This window comes from Cryptotermes secundus, unplaced genomic scaffold (genome assembly GCF_002891405.2).
Source record: "Cryptotermes secundus unplaced genomic scaffold, Csec_1.0 scaffold594, whole genome shotgun sequence".
Lineage (NCBI taxonomy): Eukaryota > Metazoa > Arthropoda > Insecta > Blattodea > Kalotermitidae > Cryptotermes > Cryptotermes secundus.
Genome location: NW_019737090.1, coordinates 310,211 through 325,330, shown reverse-complemented (window position 1 = coordinate 325,330; position 15,120 = coordinate 310,211). Strand labels below are relative to the sequence as shown.

Here is a 15,120-nt window from a genome sequence, read left to right as displayed (position 1 = left end):
CCTGGTGCCTATCCATGATCAGGAACTTTCAAACTTCATGTAAGATTCTTGGAGGGTGAAGTAGTACTGGAGGGGTTTCTCTTAGTTTGTTTGGTTTTCCCCTGCTAATCATCATTCTGCCATTGCACCACGCAGAGGTGTTCAGTAGCCCTGACCAGATACTTCAAGTCACATAACGGTTGACAGTCAGTCAGTCTGCCTGTCTTGGTGTCCAGTCCAATTTTGAAATCATGATCATATTTTAAGCTTGTAGTGTGTTCACTGTGATGACACTTACAGTCACAGCATCTCCACTGATAACAGGAGGTGTCTGCCCTTTGTTAGATGAAATGAAATCAGGCTTTGTCTTTGTGGACTATACATCTGTGATGTTGTGTTGTCTGGTAGATCATAGGCCTTTGGGAAGCACATATTTAGGATACCAAGGTAAAGATGGTAGGGAGATATTAAAATGCATAAAAAAAAACAAATTATAAAATTCCAGAACAGCTGAAATGTTCTGACATTTTACCTTAAATAATACCCTTCAAATTTTATTTGCAATTCAGCAATCAATACAGATATCAAGATCATAAATAACAACAAATATCATATATAATGTAATTCATCTGCTGAGTGAATCAACATTTCATTTATAATGACTACTTAACTACTTAATGATAAATTATATTCATATATTTACATGCACACACATTTACTATATGCACTTAAATTATTTTGAATAGTTTAGCAAATTCCAGCCTGTGAAACAAATACATATTTTTATGAAGTGCTTCAGAGGATTAGTGTTACACCTGGCTTATTTACAGGACAAATCTTAAAAGTAGTTTGCAGATTATTTCATGATACTGTCTCAGCTACAAAGGTTCTTTAATGTCAAAAAATTATATGATTTTTCTGGGGGGGGGGGCTTTTTTAAATTTTTTTCTCTGTTTGCTTAGAATGACTACGGAAAGACGTTAAATCTTCAATTAGGATATCTCGTGCTCTGACCAAGATTCAGATATATATCCTGGCTTGTTAATGTCTTGTATTCGATTTTTTGCTGTGGATTTTATTTTTCAGAAGAATTTCTAAAAATATTACTGAGTAAATGGAAGAGATTATGAGTTTTCATTTGATTTTTCCTTCTTCTATTATACATATTTACAGTATGGAGGGATTAGAGATATAATAAAATGGACTACTGCAAAAAATTTAATACTAATTGATATTAATGCAGTGAACTGAGCAACATTAGCTATGATATGGAAATAATTAATGTGTTATAGCAAAAATAAAACTATAAAATAAATGTACTGAATGAGTTAAGCTAATATAAGTAATATGATTCAATGTGTAAGTTATATTTTCCCAAGATAAAATATTACTATCATATGACTATGGTGAACAGTGAGGGCCACGCCATAGCTCAAGCGGTTAGTCGCTGGCTTCCCACCACAGCGCTCCAGGTTTGATCCCAGGTCTGGTAAAGTGGGATCTGTGGTGGACAAAGTGGCGCTGGGGCAGGTTTTCTCCGAGTACCTCGGTTTCCCCTGCCAATCTTCATTCCACCAATTGCTCCACAATCACCCTCACCTATCATCTAGGGCTGGTACAACAGGCCAGAAGTGGCTGCAGTACAAGGGACTTAGTCCCACCCCATTAGCAATAAAAAAAAATGGTGAACAGTGTAAATAAAGAAATACAGAAAAATAATGTATTAATTTTTCAACAAAAAATATACAGGACTAATCATGTTACTTAATTACATTACTTAATGGAACTGATAACAATGAAAGTGAATGAAGAGCACTGCAAAAATTTTACATATTTGGTTGAAGAGCCATGTTCAAAGGACACAGCATATTTCCCTGCATATTGAAACTATTTCATCCATAACAGTAAAAGGATTAAACTGACCACTATACTGGCATATAGGACTTTCTTTTTGTAAAAGCCTCTCAAGCCAAATCTATCTGTTATACACCTGACATGTACTTATTGTGAGATTTGACAAAACTATAGTATATTTGCACAAATTTGTAGGAACAAATTACCAATGAGAATATCTGCAGAGATCCAAACATATTTACATGCATAAATATTTTACATTTTGGAATACTGTACATTTAATCACAGCTTTTGACAGAATTTTGTTAATTCATTCCAAGAAGTCTGGAATGGAAAGAGAACACATTTGTGAATGTAAAGAAGGCATTGCAGTGTTTATTAAAAGTATGGTACAGTGCATAAAATCTGAAATTTGCATCTAAATTAAAATTGCTACTGACTCTGGAACAAAAATTACAGTATTTAATGAACCAACAATCTTGGGCCAAAAATAAAGGGGAAAGCAACTAATTTGTGAAGTTGGTGGCAAAAGGCCTCTGACAATGGACTTGTATGAGAAAAAGCAGGAAAGGGTTAAATGTGATGGTTGATGCTGGCTTCAGACAGTATGGTCAAGAAGCTTCAAACTGACAAGCCACATCAAGCACTTTTCTTTGTGTGAAATTCTGCTTTTCCAGTAAATTACATCTACTGCAGCAACTCCAAACATTTTCCACTGAAGAATAGGTAACTGAATTTTCTATCCATATTATTAGTTATAATATATTTCTGTGATAATGACATGAAGTTAATTACTTTTATTATGAACAAATTTTAGGTAACTTCTTTTTCAAGTTTACCAAATCTGATTTTTCCATAGATGTTTTATGTTTTCTGACATGATTTTTCTAAGCATGGTGTTTTCTGGGAATAGAACCCCTATGTTCAGCAAGGACTGAATATCATAATAGTGTCAACAGATAGTTTGATCCACTCAGTGACAATTAAAATTTTTCAATTAAAGTATTTATTATAATACACTTCTACTAATTCACTTACACACTTCGCTGATGCATACAAAGCATGCTATGTCATTATGATATGGTGCAGCTAACTAAGTTTTCACAGCAGATATGTTTCTCACAGTCCTGTGGATAAGTTTAAATACGGATTTGTACCATCATCCATGAACACAACAGTTTTACTTTGTATTTAAAACACATTTCAATTAGTATTCTTTTCACATTTGATTAACACATTCAATTATGATATTGGAAAATGTCACTTATGTGAACATTCTCTCTCAGTCATGAAGATGTTTTGGACCATCTTTTTTTTTTCCAATTCAATTTATTTTTGTTCATCAGATCTACATTTGGTGATGGCGCCTCCAGATATAGAACATGTCAAAGCCCAAGTTACTATAAAATCAATCCAGAGGACAACGTCATAAAGATATTACAACTTATATACAAACATTGTTCCAGTAACTATTGATACAATTAAATTTACTGTCATCATCAACACTATGCTCCACGGTTCCACACTAAATCTAAGCTGAGTCTTTCTCAGACACACGTGACACAATTTCCACAAAACCATCGGAGCATACAACTTACTCGTAGACATTTAACTAAGTACTGATACAAGCATTATTTAAGATATGGGGTTCTCACAACTGTAGTTATGAAGAGTTCTCTCTCCTGAGATATATCGCCAGGTAATCCAGTGAAAGTCAACCAATATATTGGATGAACATGTCACCTCCACCTTCATGGTTAAAGAGAAAGCAGAGCAAGAAGCCAGCATGAAGCAAACAGCAAGAGGACCTCTACTTGCTTGGCTTTCTCTATAACCCTGAAGATGAAGGTTACATGCTCCTCCGAAACCTTGGCTGACTTTCACCAGACTATACAGCATTGTATTACAGGAGACAGAAATCTTCACAAGCATTACTGTTTTTAAATGAAAACTACTTGGCTATATGTGCTTGGATAACAGGTTTTAAACTGGAATTTAAGTGCTTTGTAGTGAATCTATTAAAATATAAAACTACACTGTTTAGCATAATTCTACTGTTACTCAGTATAATACACATGGTACCTCATTATATAGAATTAACATTAGTACGTCTGCAAGCGTAACAACAAAGCCTTGAGAAGTCTGGCCTCATATGTCACTGTATTCTTGCCCTGATGGAGATGAGACTCTTGAAGGGGCTGTTCAATAACAGTCTTCACATCTTTACCATACACTGGAATTGTATAACTTGTTTGTAGAAAAATACACTAACCTCTTATTGCAAAGGCTATTACAATACAAGGACTGCAAGGATATTGGTAACAAGTAAAATAATACAAGAAGAATGTCCCTTTTTTTTTTCCTTGGCACTACAGCCCCAGTGGGCCTAGGCCTACCTCCATGAACTTCTATGTTCGGTTTTTCTAGATCTTAAGACATACGGTAGGACTCCTTGGGCGGGTGGTTAGCTCATCGCAAGGCCTCTACCTGTACACAAACACAGAAAAACGCACACACACACAAACTAAACATCCATGCCCTGAGTGGGATTCAAATCCACGATCCTGGTTTCCAAGCGAGCGAAGACAGTACATGCCTTAGACTGCTCGGCTACTGTGACCGGCAGAATGTCCTTGTTTAAAATATGAAAATAAAACCACAGTTGTTTTCATTCTTTAATCTGAAACTAATACTAACATAAAACACCAAAACATGGACACTTACCAAGAGAAACATAAGAAAAATTCATATAATAGTTATGATTTTAAGGGGGGGGGGATACTAAAGAAGAGACAGGAGTTATAAATGAAAGTTTTAGAGTAGATGGAATTAAGAATTCAACAGAGTTAGAAGAGAAGCAATTATTTGTACACATAAAAGTGACAGATACTGCAATGATACCATAAAGGGCATTAGAATTAAAATCTAATGAAAGAATATCTATGGGATGACACAGAACAAGATAGTTTATCCAGGTACTAGAAGATGTCAAGAAGAGGGGACACAGCTGGCAAAAAAAAACTGTAGGAAGAAAGAAGAGAATGAAGACTGTTCCAACAGTACTTATAAAATACAAATGCTGCTAGAAGAGTAAGCAAAATGAGCAATACATACCTTCACAGTGTTCTAGAAATTGAATACACTCTTGAAAAACTGAATCCCTTGCTACGATCATGTGTTTTGCTAGATTTTCAATAAGTGAGAGGAAACATCTCTTTGCATAGAACCTAAAAAATAATTTTAGCACAGTAAATAAACTTGTATTTACTTCTGTATGTTAACATTATTAGCCACATGTGACACAATATATTACATGCCTAAAGAAATGTAATAAAATTAAAATTTTGTAAATTTGAAACTTGGTAAAAATCATGAATAACAGTAAATATATATTTATTATGTTTGCAAGATAAATTTCACGATCTTTTACTCTCAATTTATGTCAGACATGCCATCTCTCTCTCTCTTTACTGTTGCTCCCATTTTGGAGTATAAGGTATCCATAAAACCCTTTCTTTCACTTCAGTTTCTTAATCCTAAAACACTCAGTAGGACACAAAACTTGATTCATATATAAGAAGGGAAATTTCAGTATTAATGCTTATAGTATGATGTGGTCTATGATCGACTGTATTAGTGAGTGTTATACATGTTATCGTCAAGAATAATTAAAACAAGGCAAGAAGATTGCCACAATAAATGACAGTGAAAATTACCTGTGCTTCAGTTGGTACTGCAGTCTTGACCTTTGCCGATAAAAGTTACATAAAACACACATTCAGTGAAACTGTGATTTTAAAGTATCCCTCAAGAACTGCAATTTATAACAGATGATCAATGGAAGGGTTACCTATGGAAACTGTAGCTAGAGATGGGAACTGTCAGATGTACCCATCAAATTTTCAGCAGGAATTTTACTGGAACTGCAAAATAGCGTTAAAGAAAAAAATAATGTGCCATATATCAGTACCCTGTTTCTTGTTGAAACAGATGATCAATGGAAGGGTTACCTATGGAAACTGTAGCTAGAGATGGGAACTGTCAGATGTACCCATCAAATTTTCAGCAGGAATTTTACTGGAACTGCAAAATAGCACTAAAGAAAAAAATAATGTGCCCTATATCAGTATCCAGTTTCTTGTTGAAACATATGATCAATGGAAGGGTTACCTATGGAAACTGTAGCTAGAGATGGGAACTGTCAGATGTTCCCATCAAATTTTCAACAGGAATTTTACTGGTGCTCTATGATAGCATTAAAGGAAAAAATAACGTACCATGTATCAGTACCCAGTTTCTTGTTGTATGGCTCCAAACTTTTTATAACACGTGAGATTCCAAATTCATAATTCCCCTTTGCACAGTATAATGTTCTGAAACAATAAACGTAATTAACCAGTTATTAATAACCTGCACAAAACTGGCAGCAGTACGCATGGGTATGTTCAGACACATCTTCCAAATACATCTGCACTGCAAGGATTTCTTTAGCTGCAAATACAATGTGGGTAAAACTTCAGAAATGAAACTTTTAAGGAATACTACAAACACAGAAACGTTAATGAAGTTCCTCTACTTTTTAATTTATTCCCAGAGTTCTATTTAGTCAGTGAACCTTTTATAACCTCTAAAGCTGTATTACTCTTCCTTACTATTATTTTTAAATTTCTAACATTGCACAATTTTTGTTATTCTATTTATGTGCTTTAGAGTGTCAACATTTACTGAATAATAACATTATGATCATATATGGTGAACAGGGAGAGATACAGAAGGAACCAATCATGGTGTACTCTGGCAAACTGTCCCAGAAATTAACAGAAGGACAAAAAAGGACTATAAAAATAATCTCAGAACAGTCAGTTGCTGACACTGATTCAAATCAGTGCCTTAACCATTGTAAAAAAATTTCTAACTATATTGTGAAACCTGTTTGATTAATTGATCATATATATTTAGATTCATTCATCAGTAATCTGTATTTAGATACCCACAGAATAATTTTTCATATTCTGATGGAAGGCTTACCCAATTACAAGATTTACAATGCATAAGTGAAACACTTTTTTGTCTGGATCATCATATGCCAACTGTTCCTCTTCCTTTTCAATCTTCCTCATCATCTCTTCTGCTTCTTCATTTTGTGAGGTCATGATATATGAAACACATAGATTTGCAAGAACAATTGCACTCACATTCACAATCTGGAACAAAATTCATATCACTGAAGTTTTTAGGAAACCAAAAGGAAAGAGAGAAATAGAATATTTAAAAGAACGCCAGTTCTAAGAACAAAATTAGACACAAGATGTTTCACCACATTATTTACTTACATTATCATAATGCTTTTTAACAATTGGCTCATAGAAACCTGTAGCTTCTTTGAATTTATTTTCCTGCATAAAGAGTACATGAGCAACATTTAGCTTCCATATGTCATTCTCATTGCAGAATTCCACAGACTTGCGGAAAATCTTCTCTACTTGTGCATAGTTCTCCATGTCCCAGTATATTTTAGCCTGTGCCATCAGTACCGGAATATACCTGAAAGAAACAACATATGAAATTATAAATATTTTACTTTATTATACACCAAAATCTGAAATCAAAAGAAAAATAATCTCATTCATATTTAGGTTATATGCAGTTACACAGTCATAATGTAATTGAAGATCTAATAATACTATAATAAATATTATCATACATGTATGGTTATGTTTAATCCATTAATTATAATAATTTATTTTTTACAAGAACAACACTTCTTTCATAGCCTTTTCAGAAAACACACACACACACACACACACACACACACTGTATCTCTGAACAAATTTTCATTTGAATATTTTACAGAGTAAGTAAAATCAAAATTCTATTCTACACAGAAAGATTCTGAGGAGAAAAGTGCAAGGTAAACTGATATATTGGCTGAAGGACACCAAGAACAGGAGCACAATGACAGAAGCAAATAAATGGGACATTAATTATTGTTAACAGGATTATAGGTGATAACTTGGANAAGTAAAATCAAAATTCTATTCTACACAGAAAGATTCTGAGGAGAAGAAAAGTGCAGGTAAACTGATATATTGGCTGAAGGACACCAAGAACAGGCGCAAAATGAAAGAAGCAAATAAATGGGATATTAATTATTGTTAACAGGATTATAGGTGATAACTTGGGATTCTGCACATGACCAGCAATAGTGAGGAATATAAAGATCTTTAAATTGTATAAAGTGGTCAGGATTATGTACGAACTAGTAACACACCATTACAAGATACTGTTCTGGTAAGTTTATGATATACATTAAATTCACTCATTTATACCCATACCTTTCTAAAGCATCTTCATATTCACCTACAGCTCTCTTTACAGATTCATCATCATGGTTTTGTCTTGCTTCCTGCACCTGTTTGGTCAGCTTGCGAAGTGTTTCGGTATGCTTTGAAGCAATTTCATCAAACTTGCGATATGCTTCCTCAGGTGATGTTTGTTGAGTTATTAGAGCATCCAAGAAATTGTAGAGGTACTGAAATGAAAAGATGCCAAAAAAATGATATGTGGAGGAATGCAATATTTATCTAACATTCTTGCACGCTCCTATTTTGAGATTTATATGTTTTGTATATCAGTGACAAGGCATGTATTTTTAAATACAGTTAACATTACCAATCAACTGATGTGGATATAGATTTCTGTACACTAGAGAGGAAAAATGAGAATACAAAATTGCAAAAATTGTTTTAGGATTTCAGAATTTCACAGGAGTGAGTGTCAAGATTAACAGCCTCCTGGGATATGACATAATGTGGACTTGTAGATATATACCAACATTTCTGAGGAACCTGCTGCCTTCATCTTCACAGTAAAAGATCCTGAAGATGGAAGTAACACATTTCTTTAAAATACTGTTACTCATTTACCAAGCTACACACCTTCATATCATAGAACACCATAATATTGACACTTTCTAAGATACAGGGGTACCCAAACATATTCCTGTGTTACAATCTCAAAGGGCATCATGCATTAAAATGTTGTACAAGTATATCATACAGGCTAGCTACTTACTGGAGTGAGATATTTGTAAGTGAGTTGGGCATTCTCTGCCAGAACGTCAGCAGCCAGATCATAGTATTCATATTTGCAATAGAGGAGGAGTAAATTTCCAAATGTCTCAGGAGGAAATGGATTCTGCTGAAGCAGAAACTGAAGTTTCTCAAAACCTTCGGTTGGTTTGGTTTCCATGTTCATCAGTGCTTGATTATGAAGTGTGACAGCATCCAATTCTTCTTCTGAGCGAGGTGGCATGTCTGTAAGTGCTTCTCTGGCTGATTCAACTGCAGTTAAAGCCATCTATTATGCATAGTAGGTGTTTACATTGTAGCCCCCCCCCCAAAATAAAAGTCTTAAATGTTGTGTCACATCATCATCAAATAACTTTAAAATTTAGGTTGCTACTTACAGTTTTTTAGATGATATTCAATGGCTGCTCTGAGGTTGAAGGCTTCAATAAGCGCAGTTTCGTGCAATGTGAGGGTGTTACCAACACTCCTCATTTCAATACCTTCAGTTGTCATGCCTACACTAAGCTCAGGGTGTTCACGGATCCCACGTTCAATTATGTCAGCTAAAATATTAAATTTTCAAATAACTGCTTATATATCATCATTATAAAACTGTAAGAATTTCTGCAGATTCATTCATTCATTCATATTATTATTGTGTGTTGTATCTCCAGTTATCAGTATATATCATAACAAAGGACATAAGAAGAAAATATAGCTAAAATGTAATTGGAGATACAAGCACCTGTAAGAATGAGGGAACATAAATTCTCAGTACCAGAAATAAATGCTTCTTTCTTTTCTCTAATACCAATAGCAACTAAAATATAATTCTGTTCCTGCTAGAAGTATATTTATTTTACATACTTTTTCTATAATATACAGTTCAATTTGTTTATTCCTTGTATCAGAAAATGTTTACCAAGAACAGAAAAGAATTACATGCACTAGCTTCATATGTTTCTATAGTTCATGATTCTACACTTCAGATGCTAGACCAGGGAAACAATGATAATTAACCAGATGTAGAATAAATTTGTTTAATTCACAGGAATTCATGATTAAAACACATACATATATAAAAACTGCAGTGACTAAGGTGCACTTCAGCATTCACTGATATTTGAATTTTAGATTGTGTACATGAAGACTAAAAAGTTATTGTTGCATTAAAATCTAGTCTCATGTCTGTAAATGAGCAAGCAAGTCCACAATTTGTATGGGGTACCCCATGAAGGACTATCATATGATTTACTTATATTTGTAAAAGAAAATGGATCAAACATATTATAATAAATTCTGTTGATGAACTAATAATTACTCAGATAATGAAGAAGTCCCTGACTTCTATGGAACCTGAAATGCATTACCATGAGTATAACAGTCTTCCTCTGGACCATATCCTAAGCCAGGTAAGATACAACCCACATCTCACACCCTAGTTCTTTAAGAACCAATTTTAATAATACCCTCCACAATTGTCTCTTCCCTTTAGGTTTTATGACTAAAATTCTGTTTGCATTTATCACTGCTCCCATGCATGCTGCATACCTCACCCATCTCATCCTCTAAACCAAATCTGTTCTTTAAAAATGATTGAGTTCATGAAGAATGATCCAAAATAAATTCAGAAGACAGTGGTTTAAATAATGGTTGTTATGTAGGATTCAAAGAGTGTATGTATAATGTCTCATTATAAAACTTACATATATGTTTCAACGCAGGAGCATATTCCTTCAGCCTGTAGTAACAGAGAGCAACGTTGTAGGAAAGATGAGGATTGTACCCAAGCACTTGGAGAGAGGTGCTGAATTTCTGTAATGCATCTTCAAAGCGACCTTCCTTAAAATACAAGGGGAAGATATCAAAATTAACAATGAAAGACAGTAAGACTGGAAAGATATGTTCCTTCAACAGGAGCTGTACTGCTATCATTGACAACTGCAAGAAAATTTATAAGTGAAGTATGAACATTTTCTTTCATGTTTATCCCCTGAACTTGGCCCCACCCTTTCAGGAATCACCATCTTCCACTGGGCTGCCTGCAGCTATGTTTGCTGTCCACATTTTGCTATATCTGTATCCTTGTTTTACTATACCCAACACTGTACAACTTACTGTTTTACCCTGAAGATCAAGGCAGCAAGTTTCTCTGAAATACTGGTAACTTTGTGTCAGACCAGATGGTACCACATCCCAGAAGACAGCAATCTTCATATTCACTGTATTGTGAACCTCATATTTCATGTAATAAGGACATTTAAGAAGTTCAAATGCTTGAAAATAACGCTTCACTAGTGGCCCAAATTTATCAACAGTGTAACAGGTGATGCAGAAGGACAATATTCTCATGGGCACATGCAAAAAGAAATAGATTTAAATTAAAAATAAATATACCTTGTATTACTTTTCCTACAATACATTTTTTTCTCATGATTTATATAAGGCCTCCAGGAACTTTTAAAGTTGTATTATTATCTTCCTTTTATGTCTAGTATGAGCTCAGTTGGTATGGTAATAAGCTTCACATTATATGGCCAGGACTGAATTCCAATCATGAACAAAACATATAAAGCATCTAAAACATTATGACCAACAAATGACAAAGAAATCTACTGGTGAAGAATATATACAGTGAATTATGCTGTTACTGTTTCTCTTGGTCATTGTTAAATGCGTATGAGCTTAGCTCCCCTTATTGAATTGCTGAGTTCTCTATATTTAAGTTAAAGAGATAAACCTTAATTTGTCGACTCTAGTGGCACTGTGTGGAAGATGGCTCCAGAAACAAAATCCCTATGTCTTCCTGTAAGTACTGTAACAGAAATAATTAATATTCCATAAGCATTCAAATCACCATGAAAACATTGATTTCAAGGAAACTTACCTTGTATAAAAGACAGCCATGGTTGATTTCAGTGTCCGGATCATCCTCTGGACTGCTATCTACAAGACTCTTTGCCCCAGCCAAGTCTTCCTCTCCATACTTTATAGCTGCTTTTAGTTTTGTGATCTATTTGCAGAGAGGATAGGTACAAGGGAAATATACATTTTCAGATATTATAAAGTATTCTTATTACGGAGACATTTAAAGTAATGGACACAATCACTTTTTAGTGTGTTCTACATTGGGACATTCAGCAAATGGTATAAAAAAAAGCAGACAAAAATGCATAAGTAAATCTTTAGAGGGGTTTTTGAGTGGTATAAAACCAACATAAACACAATGACAACATGCCTGTTAGGCTCAACATTGGTAATAATGATGAAGATGATGGTGGTGGGGGTGGCAGAAGGGGTGGCGGCAGTGGTAGTGGTGACGATGGTGATCAGGGCTCAAAAATGCCTGCCTGCTCATCTAAAGCAATACTATTTTATACAATGACAAGAATACATTTACATTGAGCCTTTACATTACTACATTCTGGTCCAACTTTTCTCATGTCATACATTGGCAGTAACTTTCCACCTATTTCCTCCTATGTCAACTATACAGTGACTAAACAGATAAAAGTAATAATAATTTAAATATGTACACACAGAAAAATAAGCAGCAATGCTATGAAAAAAATGAATGCAATAAAAGAACTTGTTATTGCTTTTATGTAGAGTGCTAAATTTATAGACATTCCAACAGCAGTGCATAAAAATACATTTTTCCTCATTGTTGAGAGGATAAAGGTTAACAACATCAGCAGTGGCAACCAACAATAACCATAATAATAAGACTGACAATGATGATGATAGCTCACATCTACAGTGCTGTTTCTAGGCAATGAACATAAACAAATGGGGTCCTGTGGCATATTTGCTCCAAGCAAGAACTGTGGAGCCAGAGAAACAGCCATTGCTAGTGAACAGCTCTGAAACAACATTTACTTCTAGGCAACAACAATGAGATAAGCGAATGTACCAGAGCCGTTATTGTGTAACATGCTTCCCAAACAGAACATGTTCCCACGGAAACAATTTGAGCAGCATCTCCACAGCAACAAATCAGCACACAACAACAGAGGTACTGATGTAAATGGTGTTTAATACTGTGGTCTGTGCCAAGGAGTTATAAGCGGGATGAAGTGAAGACTGAGTTCAGCGGGAAGGAAGCCACTATTCAGAGAGGAATTCAGCATGCAAGCACAGGAACAGCCATCGTTGGAGCTGTTACCAGGCAACTACTAGTGAAGACACTGAGGCTGGCAATAACTTAGTGCGTGCTGTTGTGATTTGTAATGTATGGGAATCAGTGACAACACTATAATTAAGTGTAATTACAAGGGTAGTACATAAAGTGGTCAATAAATTCAATAGCCAATCCAGAAACCCACTCAGAGTCACTCACTCACATAACAATATTTTCTAAGTATCATCTTTATACTAGAAATCTGGATATTGATTATGGTGCAATATATATATATAAACTTATGGAAAAGGATTGATGAAATTCAGTGGGGAGTTACTTCTGTCACACCTTCATCCTTCACCCCTTTCTTCCTTTCCTTTATCCCTCCTACACCTTTATCTACTTCCCTCCTTTCCCCTTTAAGACAATGAAATAAGTTATATCTCTCTCCTTTAAATGGTACAGTTTCAAACAGAACTACCACCTGTGTATGTACATAAGGGGTAGAATGATGTATACACATAGTAAAAATAAAACAGATCCTATCATTATAATATTGTCTTTGTTTTTTATAACCAGCAGGTTCTAGTGTAATTACCTTTCCTTGAAAAGCTGGATCATCAATCTGGGAAGTAACTTTCAATGCTTCCTCATACATACAAGCCTGGTACAGAGACTGAGCATAGTAAAGGCGATACTCAGCTTCTTCAGGGAGAAGAAGGGTGAGTTTCTCATAGCAGTCAGCTGCTTTTATGAAGTCCTGAGTATAGAAGTAGCAGTAGGCCAGGAGAGAAAGGCCTGCTCTTGACTGAAACATAATACATAATTTATATTCAAATACAATGTCCTAAAATATTTGCCTTACAACCTGTTCTGAAATAACACTGAAACATAAAACAAGTGTTCCACAGCATCTCGCCAAACATGCCAACATGCCATGTTTCTTTCTCACATATAATCAGTACAGAACATAATCTAATATTTTCTGAAACAATGTTAGGGTTCTTATGATTACATTGTATAATATATTTAAAACATGTATTTCAACTTACTGGTTGATTTGTTTCCAGTACATTGGTTAATACTTGTATTGCATCATTGTATCGCTGTTCTTTTATCTGAAAGTAAATTAAAAAATACATCTATTATTATGGAACCAGTTGATCTACCTGTCATTTTGAAAAACCTGTTTCAATAAATCCATCTTGACATTATCCTCACATCTCCTTCTTTGTCTTCCTGGTAACCACATTCTTAGGGGTATCCAATTAAACTGTGTATCCATTTTGTGTGTCCCTCACTCAAACTACAGCTCTGATCAAAGTTTAAACTATGCAAATGAATATATTATTCTGTTTAAAGGAAAGTCTATGAGAGCTTCATTTTCATTATACATGAATCTTAAATTAAATTTAAAATACAGTAAATTGAATAAAGAAACTCTACTGTTGAAGCACTTTTACGGGCAAAGAGAACAATTCATTCCACTGACTTGAAGTTCAACCTTGAAGATGCCGGCAGCATGTTCCTCGAAAACATCGCACGACACGGTGTCGCAATCCAGAACAACATAATTTGAACATAAAGCCCCGTCTACTTCAGTTAGAAACGACTGATAATCTCCAAATAGACAAGAATTTTACTCACAGAATTACTGGATTTTTTTTTTACTTTTTCCAATGTCCGGTATTCTGGAAAATAGAAAACACGCTGTTTCGGAAACATCCAATTTCCGAAACGTTGTGTTTTCAGTTTTCTAGAATACCGGACGATGGAAAAAGTTCAAAACCCCAGCAATTCTGTACGTTATACCCCATCGTCAGAACCCTTTAGAATCTACACAATATTATTATTACCATCGTATAAATCGTCTTTGTATATTCTCCATCCTTGATCTGCACATTCTGAATAAACATAATGAGGACACGATGAACAACTATTTAAAAAAATGAACAAGAATTTGTTTATAGATTTAGGCGCAACAGTTGCCATGACAACACGAATGTCAAATTTGTATCGATCACTCTCAGGTAGCTATCGAATTTTTCATAGAATGCATAGAAACCATAAGTTACCCCGGGCTCCGGACCCTCCGGA

General features: G+C 34.7%; 1 protein-coding gene across 1 annotated transcript; it reads right to left on the bottom strand.

Moving 5' to 3' along the window:
• Nucleotides 1-3,711: 3,711 nt before the first annotated feature.
• Nucleotides 3,712-15,085, bottom strand: LOC111870125 (tetratricopeptide repeat protein 30A). Its single transcript, XM_023862157.2, has 13 exons — nucleotides 14,880-15,085; nucleotides 14,076-14,141; nucleotides 13,622-13,831; nucleotides 11,791-11,916; nucleotides 10,610-10,745; nucleotides 9,302-9,466; nucleotides 8,908-9,176; nucleotides 8,169-8,365; nucleotides 7,167-7,377; nucleotides 6,862-7,037; nucleotides 6,111-6,206; nucleotides 4,948-5,060; nucleotides 3,712-4,066 (listed from the first exon to the last, which is right to left on the bottom strand). Exons 1-13 carry the CDS (start codon nucleotides 14,937-14,939, stop codon nucleotides 3,936-3,938), a joined length of 1,956 nt encoding a protein of 651 aa, XP_023717925.1. The 5' UTR covers nucleotides 14,940-15,085; the 3' UTR covers nucleotides 3,712-3,935.
• Nucleotides 15,086-15,120: the final 35 nt, after the last annotated feature.